The following is a 19,684-nucleotide window of genomic DNA, read 5'->3' on the forward strand; positions in this document are numbered from 1 at the left end:
TCCTCCTGCCCTCAATCCCTCCCAGCATCAGAGTCTTTTCCAATGAGTCAACTCTTTGCATGAGGTGGCCAAAGTATTAGAGTTTCAGCTTTAGCATCAGTCCTTCCAGAGAACACCCAGGGCTGATCTCCTTTAGAATGGACTGGTTGGATCTCCTTGCAGTCCAAGGGACTCTCAAGAGTCTTCTCCAACACCACAGTTCAAAAGCATCAATTCTTCGGCGCTCAGCTTTCTTCACAGTCCAACTCTCACATCCATACATGACCACTGGAAAAACCATAGCCTTGACTAGACAGACCTTTGTTGGCAAAGTAATGTCTCTGCTTTTGAATATGCTATCTAGGTTGATCATAACTTTTCCTCCAAGGAGTAAGCATCTTTAAATTTCATGGCTTCAGTCACCATCTGCAGTGATTTTGGAGCCCCCCAAAATGAAGTCTGACACTGTTTCCACTGTTTCCCCATCTATTTCCCATGAAGTGATGGGACCAGATGCCCTGATCTTCGTTTTCTGAATGTTGAGCTTTAAGCCAACTTTTTCACTCTCCTCTTTCACTTTCATCAAGAGGCTTTTTAGTTCCTCTTCACTTTCTGCCATAAGGGTGGTGTTATCTGCATATATGAGGTGATTACTATTTCTCCCAGCAATCCTGATTCCAGCTTGTGCTTCTTCCAGCCCAGTGTTTCTCATGATGTACTCTGCATATAAGTTAAATAAGCAGGGTGACAATATACAGCCTTGACTTACTTCTTTTCCTATTTGGAACCAGTCTATTGTTCCATGTCCAGTTCTAACTGTTGCTTCCTGACCTGCATATAGGTTTCTCAAGAGGCAGGTCAGGTGGTCTGGTATTCCCATCTCTTTCAGAATTTTCCACAGTTTATTGTGATCCACACAGTCAAAGGGTTTGGCATAGTCAATAAAGCAGAAATAGATGTTTTTCTGGAACTCTCTTGCTTTTTCTATGATCCAGCATAGCTATGCAGCAAGTCTTTAAATTAGGTGAACTGATTTCTCCCAGTTATTTTTTTAAATTAATATAACTTATTTTGTTGAGAGGAATTAAGATTACAGAAAAATTGTGCAGAAAGTGCAAAGAATGACCATATACCCCTCTCAATCCCTCCTCCCCAGTGTCTCTTGTTATTAATGTTTTGCATTAAAGTGGTGCATTGGTTATGGTTGGTGTACTAATATTGATACATTAACTAAAGTCTATAGCTTCAATTACTTTTTCTTACAAGTCTATTGTTATTGAAGTATAGTTGATGTATATTATACAGGTTACAGATGTATACAGTTACTGATTCACAATTTTTAAAGGTTATACTCCACTTATAGTTATTATAAAATATGGGCTATATTCCCTGTGTTGTACAATGTATCCTTGTGGCTTATTTTATACCTAACAATTTGTGCCTCTTACTCCCCTGCCCCTATTTTGTCCTTCTCCCATTTCCTTTTCCCACTGGTAACTACTAGTTTGTTTCTGTATCTGTGGGACTTCCTTGATAGCTCAGCTGGTAAAGAACCCACCTGCAATGCAGGACACCCGGGTTCGATTCCTGAGTCGGGAAGATCCCCTGGAGAAGGGATAGAAGTCCACTTCTTTTTTGTTACATTCGCTATTCTGTCTTCCTCCTTTTGAATCTTTGCTGTCTGGCCCCAGTCTTGCTCAAGAGAGGCCTTATGTGCTAGAATCAGCTTTGTGGTGCTGACTAGTGCTCTTGGTTTTGGGTTTTCAGGTTGGTACCCCACCTCGACTGTGTGATGTGCTGCAGGTACTGCAGGTGGAGAGGGACCAGTGCCTGCAGGAGCTCTCCCGGGAGAGCGCGGAGCATCCAGCCCCAGGTACGTGCCTACCTGCATCCACTCTGGGATGTGCTCATGTCCAGTTCCACTGGGTGTGTGGGAGGTAGGGGCTGGACCAGCTGTATTCTTTCAGAGATAAAGCAGAGGGGAAGGGTCTAGAGTGACCCTGGTGAGCTGTCTACACGTGCTGAAAATCACATCATCACCCCTCTTTGTTTCTCTGAGTTTATGGGTACAACCAGGGTTTTTGAACCATTAGCTTCTGCATGATGACTTCAGCCAGGTGAGTGTTTTGATGAGAGTTACTTGTCATGGTGGTGTACCTCTTATCCATTCTCTCACCTCCATTGCTAGTTTGATGGGGGAGGTAACAGAAAGGCAGTGTGGGGTCTGGAAAACTCAGGGTCCATTGCTGGCTGACCCTCACTGGCTGTGTAAATGTGAACAAATTATTTAATGTTCTGAGCCTCACTTTCCTGATCTATAAATCAGAGGTGATAAAGTATGTTAGAATTATAAATATATGTAAGATAAAGATGTTAAATATAGGTGCTTCTTAAAGATTATTAATATAAATATTTATTATAATTAGTCAAGACAGTCAATATTATTAATTTGCTCTTTACATATTAATTTTATTTCTACTCCCTTCCTTCACTTATCTTCCTAGCTTTTACTCATCTAAAGGCAGCGAAGGATGTGGCATTAAGAAAAGAATCCTTCACAAATAGTCAAACAAAGACTTGTACAGAAAAGGTCTTCACTGTACTGGCTACAGTAGCCAACAGGTAGAAACAACCCAAGTGTCTGTCAGCTGATGAAAGATGAAGATGTGGTCTGTACCTACAATGGAACAGTGCTCAGCCTTAAAAAGGAGTGAAGTACTGGTACATGCCGCAATGTGGACAGATCTTAGGTGGTGCTGTTGGTAAAGAATCTGCCTGCCAGTGCAGGGGATGCAGGAGACAAGGGCTTTGATCCCTGAGTTGGAAGATCCCTTGGAGTAGGAAATGGCAACCCACTCCAGTATCCTTGCCTGGGAAATTCCGTGTACAGAGGAACCTGGTGAGCTACAGTCCATGGGGCTCCAAAGAGTCAGACACGACCGAGTGACCAACCCACATGTGCATGTGATATGACTCTACTTGTAGGAAATGTCTAGATTCGACAGATTCACAGAGGCAAAAGTTAGATTAGTGGCTGTCGGGGGCCCAGGGGAAATGGCATGCGGAGCACCTGCGTAGGCACTGCCTCTTAGTGGCGGTGAAATGTGTAGAACTAGGTAGAGGTGCTGGCCACACAATACTCTGTCCTAAATGCCACTGACTGTACACTTTAAAATGCTTTCACTTTCATGCATTGGAGAAGGCAATGGCAACCCACTCCAGTGTTCTTGCCTGGAGAATCTCAGGGACGGGGGAGCCTGGTGGGCTGCCGTCTATAGGGTCACACAGAGTCGGACACGACTGAAGCGACTTAGCAGCAGCAGCAGCAGCAGCAGTGGTTAATTTTATGTTATATGAATTTCTTTTCGATAGACTTTATTGAAAAGTCTCTTCCAAGTGGCTGCACCATTTAAATTTCTACCAGTGATGAATGATCATTCCTGTTGTTCTATATCCTTGCCAGCATTTGATGTGTTTTGTTTTTTTAATTGTAGTAAAATACCTACAACAAATTTTATTATCTTAACCATTTTCATCTATTTATTTTTCTTCCAGTTTTATTGAGATATAGTTGACATACAGCATTGCATAAGTTTAAAGTATATAGCATAATGATTTGACTTACATACATAATGAAAGTATTATCACAATAAGTTAAGTGAACATCTGTCATCTCATATAGGTACAAAGTTAAGAAATGGAAAAAAGTTGTATGATGAGAACTCTTAGGATTATTCTCTTAACAACTTTCATACATACCATACAGCAATGTTAATTGTCTTTATCATGATATACATTACATCCCTAGTACTTATAACTGAAAGTCTGTACCTTTTGACTACTTTCATCTAATTCCCCCTAACCCCGCCTCTGGTAACCACATATCTGAATTGTTTTTGATGTATAATTGACCTATAAAACTATGTAATTTCTGTTACATAATTAGTAATTTAATATTCTATACATTTCAGAATGATCACCACTGATGAATCTAGTTATGATATGTGACCATACAAAGATACTACATAGTTATTAACTGTATTCCCCTCTCTGTACATTTCATACCTGTAGCTCATATACTTTGCACCTGGGACATTTGTATCTCTTAATGTCCCTCATCTATTTCTTTCTTCCTCCACCCAGCTTCCCTCTGGCAACTCCTTGTTTGTTCCCTGTATCTGTAACTCTGTTTCTGTTTAGTTTTGTTTGTTCATTTGTTTTGTTTTAGAGATTTCACATATAAGTGAAGTCATACAGCATTTGTCTCTGTCTGACTTATTTCACTTATCATAATATCTAGGTCCATGCATGTTGCCACGACTGTTAAGATTTCATTCTTTTTTATGACTGAGTAATATTCCGTTGTGTATATATACCACATCTTCTCTATCCATTCATCTACTGATGGGTACTTGGGTTGCCTCCATATCCTGACTATTGTAAATAATGCTGCAATGAACATATCTTTTCTAATTAGTGTTTTTGTTTTCTTTGGATAAATACCCAGGAGTGGAATTGCTGGATCACCTGATAATTATATCTTTAACTTTTTGAGGACTCTCCATAGTTTTTCCAGAGTGGCTGTACCACTCTACATTCCCACCAACAGTGCATGAGGGTTCCCGTTTCTCCACATCTTTGTCAACACTTGTTATTTCTTATCTTTTTGATACAGTCATTCTGAGAGGTGTGAGGTTACATCTCATTGTGGTTTTGATTTGCATTTCCCTGATGATTAGGGATGCTGAGCATCTTTTCATGTGCCTGTTGGCCATCTGTGTGTTTACTTTAAAGAAAATGTAATCTAAAAAAATACATAAATTTCATCATCTTAACCATTTCTCAATGTGCAGTTGGGTTAAGTTCACATTACTGAGCACCCAGTCTCTAAAAACCTTTTATATTGGAGAACTGGAGCTCTGTACCCATTGAACAGCAACTGCTCTTCCTTCTTCCATTATCCACTGGGAACCATCGTTCTGCTTTATATTTCTGTGAATGAAATGGTTCTAGGAACCTCAAATAAGTGGACTCCTACAGTTTCTGTCTTCTTGTGATCACTTTATGGTATCTCACTGGGGTTTTGATCTTCAGTTACATGATGATCAGTGATACTGAGCATGTTTTCCTGTGTTTCTTAGCTATTTGTATGTCTTGTTTAAAGAAATGTTCTTTCAAGTTCTTTGACCATTTTTAAGTAGGGTTGTTTAGTTTTTAGTTATTGAGTTACAGGAGTTCTTTATATATTCTGGATATTAGCCCCTTATCAGTATATGATTTGAAAATAATTTCTGTCATTCTGTAGTTTACCTTTTCATTCTCTTGATTGTATCCTTTGATGCACAAAAGTTTTAAAGTTTGACTTATTATAATCTATCTAATTTTACTTTTGTTATCAGATCTTTTAGCATCATATCCAAGAAAGCACTGCCAAATCCAGTCTCATAGAACTTTCTCCTGAGAATTTTAAAATTTTAGCTCTTACATTTAGGTTCTTGGTCCATTTTGGATTAATTGTTAAATGGTATAAGTTAATTGTCCTTTTGAATTTGGACATTCAGTTTTCCCAGCACCATTTGTGGAAGGATAGTCTTTTTCTCATTGAATGGTCTTGGCATCTTGGTAAAAAAAAAATCACTTGACCATACATGTGAAGGTTTATCTGTGGGATGTTTATTCTATTCCATTGGTCTGTATGTCTGTCTTTATGCCAGTACCACACTGTTTCAATTACTGTAGCTTTCAAATAGGTTTTGAAATCAGGAATTATGAGATCCTCAACTTTGTTGTTTCTCAAGATGGTTTTAACTATTCCAAGATCCTTAGTTAAGTCGCTTGCTCAGTCGTGTCCGACTCTTTGCGACCCCATGGACTGCAGCCCACCAGGCTCCTCTGTCCATGGGATTTTCCAGGCAAGAATACTGGAGTGGGTTGCCATTTGGATATTCCTTTAGGAATTTTAGGATGAATATTTCTATTTCTGAAAATGAAAAGAAAGTGTTAGTCACTCAGTCATGTCCAGTTCTTTGCAACCTCATGGACTGTAGCCCGCCAGGCTCCTCTGTCCATGGAATTCTCCAGGCAAGAATACTGGAGTGGGTAGCCATTCCCTACTCCAGGGGTCATCCCGATGCAGGGATGGAATCCAGACTCCTGCATTACAGGCAGATTCTTTACTGTCTGAGCCACCAGGGAAGACTGATTATATTAAATAAATTCTAAATAAACAAATATTAAAAGATTTCTGTCATTTGGACCTTTTTTTTAATGGCTATATCATGTGGCTTGTAGGATCTCAGTTCCCTGACCAGGGATTGAACCTGGGCCCCTGAAGTGAAAGCGCTGGGTCCTTACTACTGGGCCACCAGGGAACTCCTTGTCATTGGAATTATACAGATGGCATTAAATCTGTAGATCACTTTGGGTAGTATTGACATCTTAAAAATATTAACTCATCCAATCCAGAAACACAGAATGTCTTTCCATTTATTTGTGTTTTTAATGTCTTCGAGCAACATTTGGTAGTTTTCAGTGCGCAAGGCTTTCATCTTGTTGGTTAGCTTTATTCCTAAGTATTTTATTCTTTTTAATGCTATTATAAATGGATTTATTTCTTAATTTCCTTTGTAGGTTGTTTCTCATTAGTGTATAAGAATGCAACTAATTTTTGTGTGTTGATTTTTTTAAAAATTTTTACAATCTTCTGTTCTCTTCCGCTGCACAACAATGCAATCAGCTACAGCTACACACATATCCCTCTCTCTTGAGCCTCCCAACCCCACCCTACCTCTCTAGATCATCCCAGAGCACTGGAGTGGACTCCCTGTGTTGTACAGGAACTTCTCACCGGCTAGCCATTCTACACGTGATAGTGTACATATGTTGATGCTAGTTTCTGCATTCACCCCCCTCTCTTCTTCCCCCTACTGTGTCCACAAGTTCATTCGCCACATCTGCATCTCCATTCCTTCTCTGCAAATAGGTTCATCAGTACCATTTTTCTAGGTTCCATATGTGTGTATTAATATACAGTGTTTGTTTTCTCTTCAAATATTGTATAATATACAATGTTTGTTTTCTCTTCATTCTATATAACAGGCTCTAGGTTCATCCACCTCATTAGAACTGACTTAAATTTACTCTTTTTATGGCTGAGCAATGTTCCACTGTATATATGTACCACATCTTCTTTATCCATTCATCTGTTGATGGACATCCAGGTTGCTTCCATGTCTTGGCTATTGTGAATAGTGCTGCAGTAAACACTGGGGTACATGTGTGTTTTAGAATTGTGGTTTTCTCAGGGTATATGCCCAGTAGTGGGTTTGCTGGATCATATCGTAGATTTATTCCTAGTTTTTAAAGGACTCTCTGTACTGTTCTCCATAATGGCTATATCAGTTTATATTCCTACTAACAGTGTAGGACGGTCCCCTTTTCCTCACATCCTCTCCAGCATTTATTGTTTGTAGATTTTTGATGAGGGCCATTCTGACTGGTGTGAGATAATGCCTCATCATAGTTTTGATTTGCATTTCTCTGATAATTAGTAATGTTTGTGTATTGCTTTTATATCTGCCCTGTCACTTTGCTGAATCCACTTCAGAAATCACTGGGGCTTTCCACATGTAAGATCACATTGTTTAAAAACAGATAATTTTACTTCTTTCCTCCAATTTAGACAACTTTTATTTATTTTTCTTGCCTAATTGCTGTAGACTAGTGCTTCCAGTGGGCTTCCCTGGTAGCTTAGCTGGTAAAAAATCCACCTGCAATACAGGAGACCCTGGTTTGATTCCTAGGTTCAGGAAGATCCCCTGGAGAAGGGATAGACTTCCCACTCCAGATTCTTGGGCTTCCCTGATGGCTCAGATGGTAAAGAATCCAACTGCAGTGTGGGAGACCTGGGTTCAATCCCTGGGTTTGGAAGATCTCCTGGAGGAGGGCATGGCAACCCACTCCAGTATTCTTGCCTGGAGAATCCCCATGGACAGAAGATGCTGGCGGGCTACAGTCCATGGTGTTGCAAAGAGTCGGACATGACTGAGCAATTAAGCACAGCACAGAACAGGGCTTCCAGTACTAGGCTGAACATAAGTGGCAAAAGTGGGCATCCTTGTCTTGTTCCTGATCTTACAGGATAAGCTTTCGGGCTTCATCACTGAATGTGATGTTCACTGTGGCCTTTGCATATATGAACTTTATTTTATTGAGATAGTTTCCTCCTATTTCTAGTTTAAGTGTTTCTATCATGAAAGGATGTTGATTCTTGTCAAACACTTTATTTGTACCAGTTGAGATGATAATGTGTTTTTTGTTCTTCTGTTAATGTGGTGCCTCACACAAAGCAGTCTTCACATGTTGAACCATCCTTGCATCCCAAAGATAGATCCCACTTGGTTATCGTGTATAATTCTTTTAAAGTGCTGTTCAATTCAGTTGCTAGCATTTTGTTGAGAATTTTTATATCATTGTTCATCAGGGATATTTGTCTGTAGTTTTCTTTTCTTGTAGAGTCTTTATGTGTGTTTGGTATCAGATAATGCTGGCCTCATAGAATGATTTTACAAGTATTTCCTCCTTTACAGTATCTTGGGAGTGTTTGATGAGGCTTGGTGTTAATTATTCTTTAAACGTTTGGTAGACTCTATGAGTGTGGCCATCTGGCCTTTCCTTTGTTGGGAGATTTTTTGTTACAGATTAAATCTCCTGACTAGTTAGAGGTCTGTTCTGATTTTTGTTTGCTCCTGCCTCCGTCTTAGTAGTTTGAGTATTTCTGGAAAATGATCCTTTTCGTCTAGCTTATTCACCAGGCGTATTCTTTTGCAGTATCCTTCTCTCCAGGTCATGGCCTTTGTTCATGAAATTCTTGAGCTGTCGGTTATCTGCTTTCTTGTTGTCCCCGTGGCCAGGCCCGTGACCCCTTTCCCACCCCACCCCACACACGCCCAGGAACCAGCCGCCACCCAGCTGCTGATGGGTGTGATGCAGCCTTCTTGTCCTCTTAGCTGTGTCTGCGAGGCTCTCCTCTCTTCTCCCTTCCTGTCTGCTTCCTTGCTCCAGGGAAGACTCTCTAGTCTAGTCGTGATGGTGGCTGTAAGGTGGAGGCAACCCATCTCTGTATGTGAATTTCATTTCAATTTTTAAAAGGAAGAGGAGTGGAGGTGAGGAGAGGGGAAAGGAGAGGCCCAGGCTTTTAAATTAGACAGTGTGATCTTGAACAAGTCCTTAATGTCTCTGGACCTCAATCTCCACATCTGTTTTATGGGATTGGTGTGAAAATAAAAGCATTCATTCAAAAATATTTAACACTTCTTGTTTTGAGATGAAAATGATAAGATTGATGGCAATGTAGACTCCTCTCTTCTGGCTTAGGAATATGTTTTTGTACACGTGGCAGAGACTTGATATGCAAGCTTCATTATATAGGGGTTGCTTTTTCACACATCACAAAAGATCCAGAGCTCGTGCAGAGTTCCTGGGTATCGTCAGATCCCATATTCCTCCTCTCTTTCTGCTCAATGTGTGACATGCACTGCCAGGTTGTAAGGTGGCTGCAGCACCTTGGGAGGAGGGGAGAGTATTTTGGGTGAAGAGAGATGAAAATCATGAGTTCGGATCAAGACACACATAATGGAGACTTCAGAGGAAGATTGGGCTGGGGAACGCTTTTCTTTGGGTGGCAACTGAGACTGGGGTTGTAGGAGGAGTGGCCTTGAGATCCCTGCACTTACCCGCCAGGTGCAGCCAGAGACAGAAGGAAGATGGTGCCCTGGGAAGCAGAGGTCAAGCAGTGTGGATGCTGTGATGTGCTCTGGCCAAGTTACTAGCCTCCGCATGAGGGGTGGGCAGGATGAGAACTTCCTTCCCCTATGCTGGCTGTGGAAGGTGCTGCGGGGGAACCAAACTGGGACCTTATGGCTCAGAGGGGGCCCACCATTGAGTCACAGCTCCTGAGTTCCTGGGCGCCCTCTGCCACCCCAGGAACAGCGGCTGCCCTCATGTCCCCAAGGAAAATGTCTAAAATTCCAGTGACAGAGTGTGGGGCTTGTATTCAGGCCTTAGGGATAAAGCCCAGAATGTTAGGCCCCTGGGAGAGATGATGGTAAACTTCAGCTCACATCAAGAAGTTATAGATGATTATTTTAAAAATTAGCATCTGCAGTGTTTAAATGTGCCGTTGTTCCCCAGGGCTCCAGGATGAGGGTCAGCTCCTGACTTGGCCCTTGTTCATGCATCCACTCCAAATGTTTCCACTTGGCTCAACCAGATTGCTTACAACTTTCTGACCATGTCAGTTCTCTCATGCTTCTGGGCATTTGCACATACTGATCTCTCTGCTTTAGCTCCATTTCCTCGTCTCCAGTCCTGTCAGCCACTCCTCCAGGAAATGATTTCTGCTGGCCTAGCTGGCCACCCTGACTTCTGCAGGACCACCCCACCTCCACCCCCAACATTTCTTCCCTCCTGGCACATCTGCACTGCATTGTGGAGATGCGTTTGCTGGACTGGGACAGACTGCGTCCCTTTCCTCTAAGACCGAGCACTTGCTGTGTGTTTGTTGACTGACTTACAAGGTGAATGAGTGCAGACCCTTGACTGAGAGTAGAGAGAGGAGGCGTGAAGGAGACAGAGGGAGATGAGGCAGAGCCTTTGTGGTCGAGGATGTGGATGCTCCCAGCTTGCCCAGCTTGTCACAGACCAGCCGAGGTGAGTGGTGTGGCCACGTTGCCCATGGCAGGTGCTTCCCAGAGCCTGACCTGGCCCATCACCCTGTGGGCGCTGACCTCAGATTGCAGGACCAGGGAGGCTGTAAATATACCCAGGTTGACTGACTTGCAGCAGGTCTGACTGTCTTCTGTCCCCAGAATCCTACTTGTGCATCCAGGGCTGAGAGGGCTCATTAGGGACTCCCGCCAGGTTCTGCTGTGAGCTCTTGGGGAGACCTTGCTCTCTCCATGCAGTGAGGCCGTCCTTTACTCGCAGTGTTTGCCACTATGTCCTGCCAGGCCAGTGAGCAAAGGGGCCCAGGTTGACCCCACCCTAGCACAAAGGCTCAGACCTCTTCGATCTCTTTTGCATTTTGGCCTTCTGCAACTTTTATTTAGGAAAAAGTGTCTGTTGCTCTGAAAACCTGGTTTAAAAGCCCCTGGGGCAGAAGATGTGTGAGGACCCAGCCCTGGGAAAGTCTTCAGGCCTTTTCTGCTTAGAGGTTGAGAAAGCTGAGCCAGAAAAGCCATAATGGAACTTAGAACGGATGTGGTGGCTGCAGGGGAAGATTCCCTCCAAGAAAGAAAACAGGAGAAACAGAAAAGCCATGGAGCCCTTGGGCAGGCTCAGCCCCAGCATCCCCATCAGAACCTGGTGGGTGGAGGGGCTGGGCTGAGGCTGCCTGGATGTGGGTCCAGCCCTGTAACTCTGCTCAGGAGCATGACTCCTGAAGGCCCTCCATCCCCAGGAAGGATCTGTCTGGTGCCTGAGGCCAGGAGGGGCTGGCAGACTCTCTGTTGGGGGTACGGGGTTAATGGTTAAGCTGCCTGGTCTTCCCTGGGGAGGAGGTTAATGTTTGAATGCTAAGAGAGAGACAGGAAATGCCACTCACCAAGCTGTCACCAAACTCGGCACACTTATCACAGATAAAAAATTAACTCCTCAGCTATTCTGGGCTAGGTAAGTCCTTCCCAGCATTTCCTGGGAGCATTTCAGGGTCACCCTAATAGCTTCATGGCCTGCCTTACTGGGCTATTTATTACTCTGTTTTCAGAAGCTGATACCCCCTCAGAGCTGGCTGGTGGAAGGGCTCTGCCTCACCCTAGGGAGGAATGTTCCGGAGACAGAGTGGAGGCAGGAAAGGTGTGGGCTTAGTGGTCGGACAGGGGCACTGCTCTGTCACTTAGGGGCTGTGTGACCTTGGGCAAGACCCCGATCCTCTCTGGTTCTTCATGTCCTTGCCTTCAGAGGGGGAACTCACCATCCCCTTTTCCTCTTTGACAGTGGGCTCCCCACTCCCAAAGAACATGGGCTGCCTTCTAAAGGGTTGGGGGGGTCAGTGTGCCTTTTTATTGAGGTGAAATTCACATGATATTAACCATCTTACTGAACAGTTCAATAGCATTTGGTGCATTCACAGGGCAACCACCACCTCTATATAGCCCCAGAGCACTCTCATCTCATCATCCCAAAATAAAGCCTGTACCCATCGCTCCTCATCTCCCTCCTTCCTCTGCCCTACCCCTGGCAACCATACCTCCACTCCCTGTCTCTGTGCATTTGCTGACTCTGTTCATTTCATACGAATGGAGTCACAATCCGTGACCTTTGAGTCTGTCTCCTTCCACGAATGTTTCCAAGCTTCATCCATGTAGTGGCACGTATCAGTGTGTCTTACATGCCGGCCTTTAATGCAGTTTCTCTAACAAACATTCCAGGTCCTTTTCTGGATTCCCCTGGCCCCTGATGGCCTCTGGCAGACAAACACCCTGGGACAACCCTCACCCTACCCAGAGCTCACCTCTCCCTTTCCTTTCCTTGCCACAGCTGACCTTGGCTCATTTTTCAGAAACAAGAAACTTATGTTTATGTAGCACTTTAGACATTTTTTTTTTTTTTAGTTATTAAAGCAACCCATGCAGTTAAGTACTGTTACCATCTCACTTCACAGATGAGGAAGTTGAGGCTCTTAGAGGCACAGGATTACCCAGTGCTGAAAGAGGACTCTCAGCCCACATCTTTTGACTGCAAATCCTGAGGATTGTTTATTTTGCGATCCAGACTGAACTGTGAGTGACTGATACTCTCACTCTCCCCCAAGAAGATTTGCATTTGAAAAAAAAATAGAGGAAGAGAGAGACTGTTGGTGCCAATTAATGTCTAATTAGAGTGAGAGCATGAAAAGAAGCGTTTCAGCTGGAGGAGGAAGAGCTCGTGGGTGGTTGAGGAGGACTCTGTGGGGCCAGTGCAGTTTGTACAGTCTGGGGAGGAGGAGGCTCAGGATCAGTGCTCACAAGCTCAGAAGCACTTGCCTTGGGCAAGTCTCTTGGAGGGAGAAGAACCAACCTGCCCCAGGGAAGCAGCACCCAGCCTCCCACTCAGAGGGTCTGTATCTCATCCAGTGCAGCCTCCTAGCTGCATGACCCTCTCTGCTTGGATTCTTTCGGTAGTGGAGAGCTCACTTTTCCCCAAGATAGTTCATCCCAAGGAATAGCTTGTGCTTCTTGGTTTAAAGAGAAGCACCCCCAGGCTTTCTGTTGTGCCTGCCTCCTGTGCTGTGCTTTTTAATGCCTTTGCTGCCTGGGCCTCCAGTTCCTCGGACCCCACCCTGACCACCTCTGTGTGTGGTCCAGCCATCACAAGTAGGGCAACAGGGTTCCCGACCTGAATACTGTAGGTCAGGTCATTCGCACAGCCGGCGAGGAGACCTCCTTAGGGTGCCCTTGGGGTGGGCTCAGGAAGGCAGAGGGGGCTTGATGAAGCCAGGAAGCCGGCTGCTGGCTGTGCTTGTCTGATGTGTCCCCATAGCCATTTCCCCTCTGGGTTTTCCCACTGTCTGGGGCAAATGGGCAGCAGGGCCCTTGAGCCTCTTTTGGGAACCTTCTGTTCCCTGCTCATCACATCACTCTTGTCTCCCTAGTCTGAGTGAAGTCTTGCTCTGTTTCTGTTTTTTCAGAATTATGATTGCAAGGTTGCAATCAAGAAAATCAAAATTATGATTTTCTCAAGAATTATGATTGCACCAGAATTCCTCTTTATCCTCCTGCCCTGGGGGCCCTTTGGAAACAGGTCAGGGAGATTGTAAGTTTTCCTGCCCTTCTCGGAGGCTGTGAACCAGTAATCTGAGAAGGAAGGAGAGAAAAAAGGGGAAAAAAATGCCAGGAGGAAAAAAAGACCCACTGCACACACACATCGTTTACTTCCCACCAAAATTCTGGGGGGCATTATTTTATAGATGAGACCAATTTTATAGATGAGGAAGGTGGCGCTCATACATGTAAGTGGTGTGTTCAGAGTTCACTCTGTCCCCACCACACTTCACCTCAACCCAGGACCCCACGCTCTGCTGCGGGCACTGGGCAGGCACCCCCTGCTGCCCACATGGCATTAGTGGCCTGATGGTGTCTTTTCCTGTTTCCCTGCTTGAACTTTCCCCAGTCTTCCCTCCTGTCCCCTCCAGCCAGGTGGTCAGTGTTGACAGGTGACCTCAGAGATAGTAGAGGGTCAGGGGATTCCCTGGGCCCTGCCCTCCCTAGTGGCTCAGTGACAGTAGATCTACTTACAAAACTCCTCCATCTCTTACCTCATGGGTCCCCCTCTACCCTGACTCAGGCACTGAGCTTTGCAGCTCTGGGTCTAAAACTCCTAGCCCTCCCCCAACCCACTGAACCGAGTACTGTGCCAGAGCCCCAGGGGAGGCCAGACCAGGACGCCATGCCCCCTCTCTTTCGTGCTCCACCTGTGCAGCCATCCCTCACTCAGCAGGAGCCTGTAGGGAGTGGGGTCCAAGGCCCTCCGTTCACACTCTGGAGCGGTGCAAACGGGGTCCCTGCAAGCAGCCAGGAGGCCACTCTGCTGCCTGCTCCCCCAGCCATTGGCCTTCCAGCCCACCTGCACCAGGCACCATCTGTACTGTGGTCTCCTTTATATCAATGGGGTGACTCTTTTTTTCATCATGCTGTACATTAAATCTTAGACTTACTCATCATATACGGCTTCCCTGGTGTCTCAGTCAGTAAAGAATCTGCCTGCAATGCAGGAGACCTGAGTTCAATCCCTGGGTCAGGAAGATCCCCAGGGAAGGAAATGGCAACCCACTCCAGTGTTCTTGCTTGGAGAACTCCATGGATAGAAGAGCCTGGTAGGCTATGGTCCATGGGGTCGCAAGAGTCAGACACGACTTAGCAACTAAACCACCACCATCATATATAACTCCAACTCTGTAATCTTTGACCAACCTCTTCGTCTTCCCCCCAACACCCAGCCCTGGTAACCACCGGTTCTATTTTCTGCTTCTATGAGGTTAACATTTTTGGATTCCGCATACCAGTGAGATGATAGCAGTATTTGTCTTTCTGTGTCTAGCTTTTTTCACTGAGCACAATGTCTTCTAAGTTCATCCATGTTTTCACACATGGCAGCATTTCCTTTTTAAAAAATTAAAAAAATTTTAGGCTGAATGATGTTTCATTGTGATTTTCTTCATCTGATTCTTCCTTTAATGGACTCTAAGGTTGCTTCCATACTTTGGCTGTGGCAATAATGCTGTAGTGAACATGGGGCTGCAGATAGCTCTTGAGACAGTGATTTCATTTCCTTCAGATGTGTATCCGGTAGTGAGATTGCTGGATCATTTGGTGGCTCTACTTTAATTTTTCTCAGGAAGCTCCACTGTTTTCCTCAGTGGCTATACCAACTTACATTCCCACCAACAGTGCATGAAGGTTTTCTTTTTTAAACTGACTTTTTTTTTTTAACTTAAGTCAGTTCAGTTCAGTCGCTCAGTCATGTCCAACTCTTTGCAACCTCATAAATTGCAGCACACCAGGCCTCCCTGTCCATCACCAACTCCCAGAGTTCACTCAAACTCATGTGCATCGAGTCAGTGATGCCATCCAGCCATCTCATCCTCTGTCGTCCCCTTCTCCTCCTGCCCCTAATCTCTCCCAGCATCAGGGTCTTTTCCAATGAGTCAAACTCTTCGCATGAGGTGGCCAAAGTACTGGAGTTTCAGCTTCAGCATTAGTCCTTCCAGTGAACACCCAGGACTGAACTTAGCCTCATCCTAAACAGCAGTAACTACAAAATCACAGCTGTGATATACTTGTTGTATAACCTTTTAATGCATATTAAATTGTCTTTAAAAAGGTGTAGCTATTAAAATTAAAAGTGTTCAACCACGTACCAGCCACCAGAGCCTACCAGTGAGACGTGCTCCTCACATGCTGGGCCAGGTCTGTTCCAGTGCTGAACCTGTCCTGACAGCGAGGCCAAGGCTGGGAGAGGATGGCCATGACACAGGGCTTGGGACATGAGCAGTACCGTGTGGAGTTAGTGTCCAGGGCTGCTGCCACCAATGGTCAGCCTGGAGGTGGGATCCTAGCTGCTGGCGCCCTGTATGTCACTTTGCCTCTTGGGGCCTGGGTTCCTCATCTCTGCTTTGGGGCAGTGACCCTACTCGACCCCTGCATTGTACAGTGCCAGCCTGGACAGCCCCTTCCCAGCCTTTCTTTCCCCCTGGCCAATAGGAAGGATATGGGCATAAGCCAGCTGTGGGGGAACCTGGCTCCCTCTCGCTCTCACCCCCCACCAGCTGCTCCTCTCTTGCTTTCCGCAGCACCAGGCCATTGTCCCTGTGGGCCAGACCTGACATGACCCAGCTCAGGAAGCCTGCCAGATGCCCTGGCACCCTTCCCATCTGTCTGGCTAGCTGGACGTGGGTTGGGTTGTCCAGCCTCAGGGACTTGGGCCAGTGCCCTGGCTGACCTGATCAGCCTCAGTCCTGAAGCCACTTCTCCCAAAGGGAGAGGCTCCTTTGTGTTCCTGCAGCGGGCAGCGCCCCCAGTGCTTCTAGGAGGAAGGGCGGCCGCGTTGTAAACGGGGCTTCTGCAGAAGGAGTCAGGATGTGGGGTGGGCCTCACCCTCCAGCCGCCAGGTGCTGTGCCAGGCGAAGGCACACCGTGCCCCTCTGTCCAGGGCCTCTCAGGACCATGTCACTGTCCCAGGGGCATCTGGGGAGGTGAGAGTCACTCAGGGGCCTGGTGAGCCACGTCTATGGTGGGAACCTGGAGGATTGGTGCCCAGACGGTGCAGAACCTTCCTGTGTACCCTGGGGAGGTTCAAGAAGAAAGAAGGTCCAGCCTGCCCTCTTTCAGTGCACACTGTGAGAGTTGGGGTGAAGGCTCTGGAACATCCAGGGGGGTTTCTTATGACCCACTTTCCTCAAAGAACTCAGACACTGGTCCTTGGCCCCCTGGAAGCTTCCACTGTCACTGTGGGAGCTCCATTAGGCCCCACTCTGAGTTCCCGTGACATTCTCCTCCTCTGTCCTCTCCCCCCTTGCTCAGGGCCACAACCTCCCAGGGCTGCTCTGCCCCAGCCAGGCATCTTTCCCTAAGAAACTGGGGCTGGTGCCTCTGGAGATAAGCAGGTGGGCAGAGCCCATGAGGTGGCACCCAGGAGCCTGGCTGGACAGTTACCTCACAGCCCTTCCGTTTCCTGGCTGGGTGACTCCAGGTACCCACCTCCTTGCTTTATTGCTTCATTTGTAAATGAGGGCAGAGTTGGGTGCCTTGCAGCACTGCTGTGGGTTGAATGCTCTCCTGTGTGTAAAGCACAGAGCGACTCCTGCTGGCATCAAGCAGAGCTGGCAAGCAGAGGACGTGGGATTCAGAAATCATGTGTGGCATCACGGCGAATGCCCATTTACAAGGAGTGGGAGACAAGGAGGGGAACAGAGGCCAGAGACTCGGGCATTCATCCTTTCCTTTGATGCTTGTTGAGTGCCTGTGCCTTGCCCAGTCCTTGTGGGCACAGGCCTCCAGTGGTCATGAATCAGACTGGTTCCTGCTCTTTATATCGACTGCCCGGGGCGGGGAGCCATTTGCACCCAGGCACCAGGAGGAGCCCTGCCCCCTCCAGCTATGACCTCCCCTGGCCTCTCACAATCATCTTGGATGGGCTCCTGGAGCCCAAGGCTGGTGTGAGCCCAGAAGAAGAGGCCTCTGCAGCGGGAAGGGAGGGATGCAGTATGAAGATTCTCAAAGCAAAGCCTAACGACCACATACAGAACACCTGTAGGGAGGTCTTAGCCTGCAGATTCCTAGGACTCAGGACGACTGAGTCAGAACCTCCCCAGTGACACAGATGTCTACTGCAGGATCAATACCTCTAAAGTGGGACAGATCGCCAGGGGGACTTCACGTGGAGGGAACAAAAGTGTCCAGGATGATGCTGAAACTTTGAGCCTGGTTTTATTCATGCCTGAAAAGAGACTCTTGCTCTTTATAAAAACTGGGAATTAGCCAGCTGGGTAATCCAGGGACCCCTTCAGACCCCTATCCATCAGTCCCTGGACCTAAAAATTGCCTTGCAGTTCAGAGGACCCAGCTGGGTGCCCCCCTCCCAATGCCAGGATGAAACGGAAAAGGACTTGGTGAGGAAGAAGATTGGGGAGGACTGCAGGAGGGAGCTGCCATTCCCTGGCACCCAGTGAGTGCCAGGCTTTCCACGTGGAGATGATCTCTTCCCCTGGACAACCTCAGGAGAAAGCCATCTGTTTCCCCAAAAGAGCTGAGGGCTTGGGCAGAGAGGTGTGGTGAGGAGGACTGGAACCCAGGTCTCTGGGATTCAAGAATCTTGAGTTCTTTCTGAGGGCTGTGGGCTCCAGGGTGGTGTGGTCTGCTTTGTGCTCCCCAAACTGGATGCAAGGTGACTACGGACCTCATGGTATCACCTCTATTTCCAGCATGCTCCAGACCTTCCTGGTGATGGCCTCCCAGGTGGCATGGGCCCCCAGAAGTCTGTCACAGGAGCGGTTTCTCTGATTTTCTTCCCCTGGGATCTACTGTGGGAGAATTGGTGGCTGGTTGTGTTAAATGATAATTTCTAACAGAGTATGCCTGCCAAACATTGTACTTAAGTAATGAGAGAACCAGTAATACATTAACCACTGGTTCACAGGAGAATTCAAAGTACTGCATATATAAGGCAAATAGATGCAAAACTGGCTGGAAACAATTTCATATAAGTTTTAGATAATTGATAGTCATGCAAATGCAAAGAAAGTGACAGAAATGTGGACCCCAAATGCCTCTGGACAGGAATCATTAGCATGGCCATCAGTTATCTACAATTTATAGAGTTGTGAAATAGCTCAAAGACACAACAGGCCAGAGAACCTCAGAATCAGGTAAACCAGAAGGCCGTGCTTAAGACAGCGCCTAGTTTTGCATTATAGACACCCAGTAATTTTTTCATGTCAAAGTTTTTCAGTTACCAGAAATGGGCCACTGATCTGGCTCTGAGCTTCCTAGCAGCCAAACGAAACAAAGAGGAAATGACCTCAAATTCAGTGTCTATAAGCTGTTCACCATAAGTTCAGCATTGCGTTGCATTGAGACCAGATTACGGGAAGGGATGTGGGGGGGCAACAGCAGGCACAGGTGCTGGGGATGTGCTAGGCTGTGGGGGTGGGGTGGGGGGCTGTGTCCACGTTGAGACACTGTCTGATGCTGCTGCTCTTCTCGGCAGGCTGCCGGGGGCTATGGGACAACACCAGCTGCTGGCCATCCTCTGCACTGGGACAGACAGTGGAAGTGGCATGCCCCCGGTTCCTCTGGATGCTCGTGGGCAGGAATGGTAACAACTCAGCCCAGGGGCCCAACTGGGCAGCTGTGGGGCAGCCCTCTGGGTGGGCCTTGGCCTGGAAACATGAGGCCAAGACTTCTTTTGGAACAGGGAGTGAATGGAAGGATGGGAGTGGTCCTTGCTGGCGACTGGAAGCCTTGCTTGGGGGTGTGTGGGGGTGGGCTGAGTTGTCAGTGCCAAGCAAGGGGCCAGAGGGCCAAGTACCAGGGAAGGGGTAAAGGAGGCCAGGCTTGCTCCTCTCTGCCTTGTGTTCCCATTGAGGGGCTCCCCTCCTTCCTTGCACATTTCTGGCCCCTTAGCACCCAGGGCCCTTGCTCCAGCCCTTGTGTCTGGGTCCCACTTAGCC

At 46.6% G+C, this 19,684-nt stretch overlaps 1 protein-coding gene across 1 annotated transcript in view; it reads left to right on the forward strand.

Annotated features, from left to right (window-relative positions):
* Positions 1–19,684, forward strand: part of SCTR (secretin receptor) — a 71,829-nt gene that overhangs the window by 15,381 nt on the left and 36,764 nt on the right. The window contains exons 2-3 of the mRNA XM_040227924.1: positions 1,747–1,852; positions 19,222–19,329. Of these exons, the coding sequence (XP_040083858.1) occupies positions 1,747–1,852; positions 19,222–19,329 (214 nt within the window). The remainder of the gene's footprint in view (positions 1–1,746; positions 1,853–19,221; positions 19,330–19,684) is intronic.

Source organism: Oryx dammah, unplaced genomic scaffold (genome assembly GCF_014754425.2).
Source record: "Oryx dammah isolate SB20612 unplaced genomic scaffold, SCBI_Odam_1.1 HiC_scaffold_27, whole genome shotgun sequence".
NCBI lineage: Eukaryota > Metazoa > Chordata > Mammalia > Artiodactyla > Bovidae > Oryx > Oryx dammah.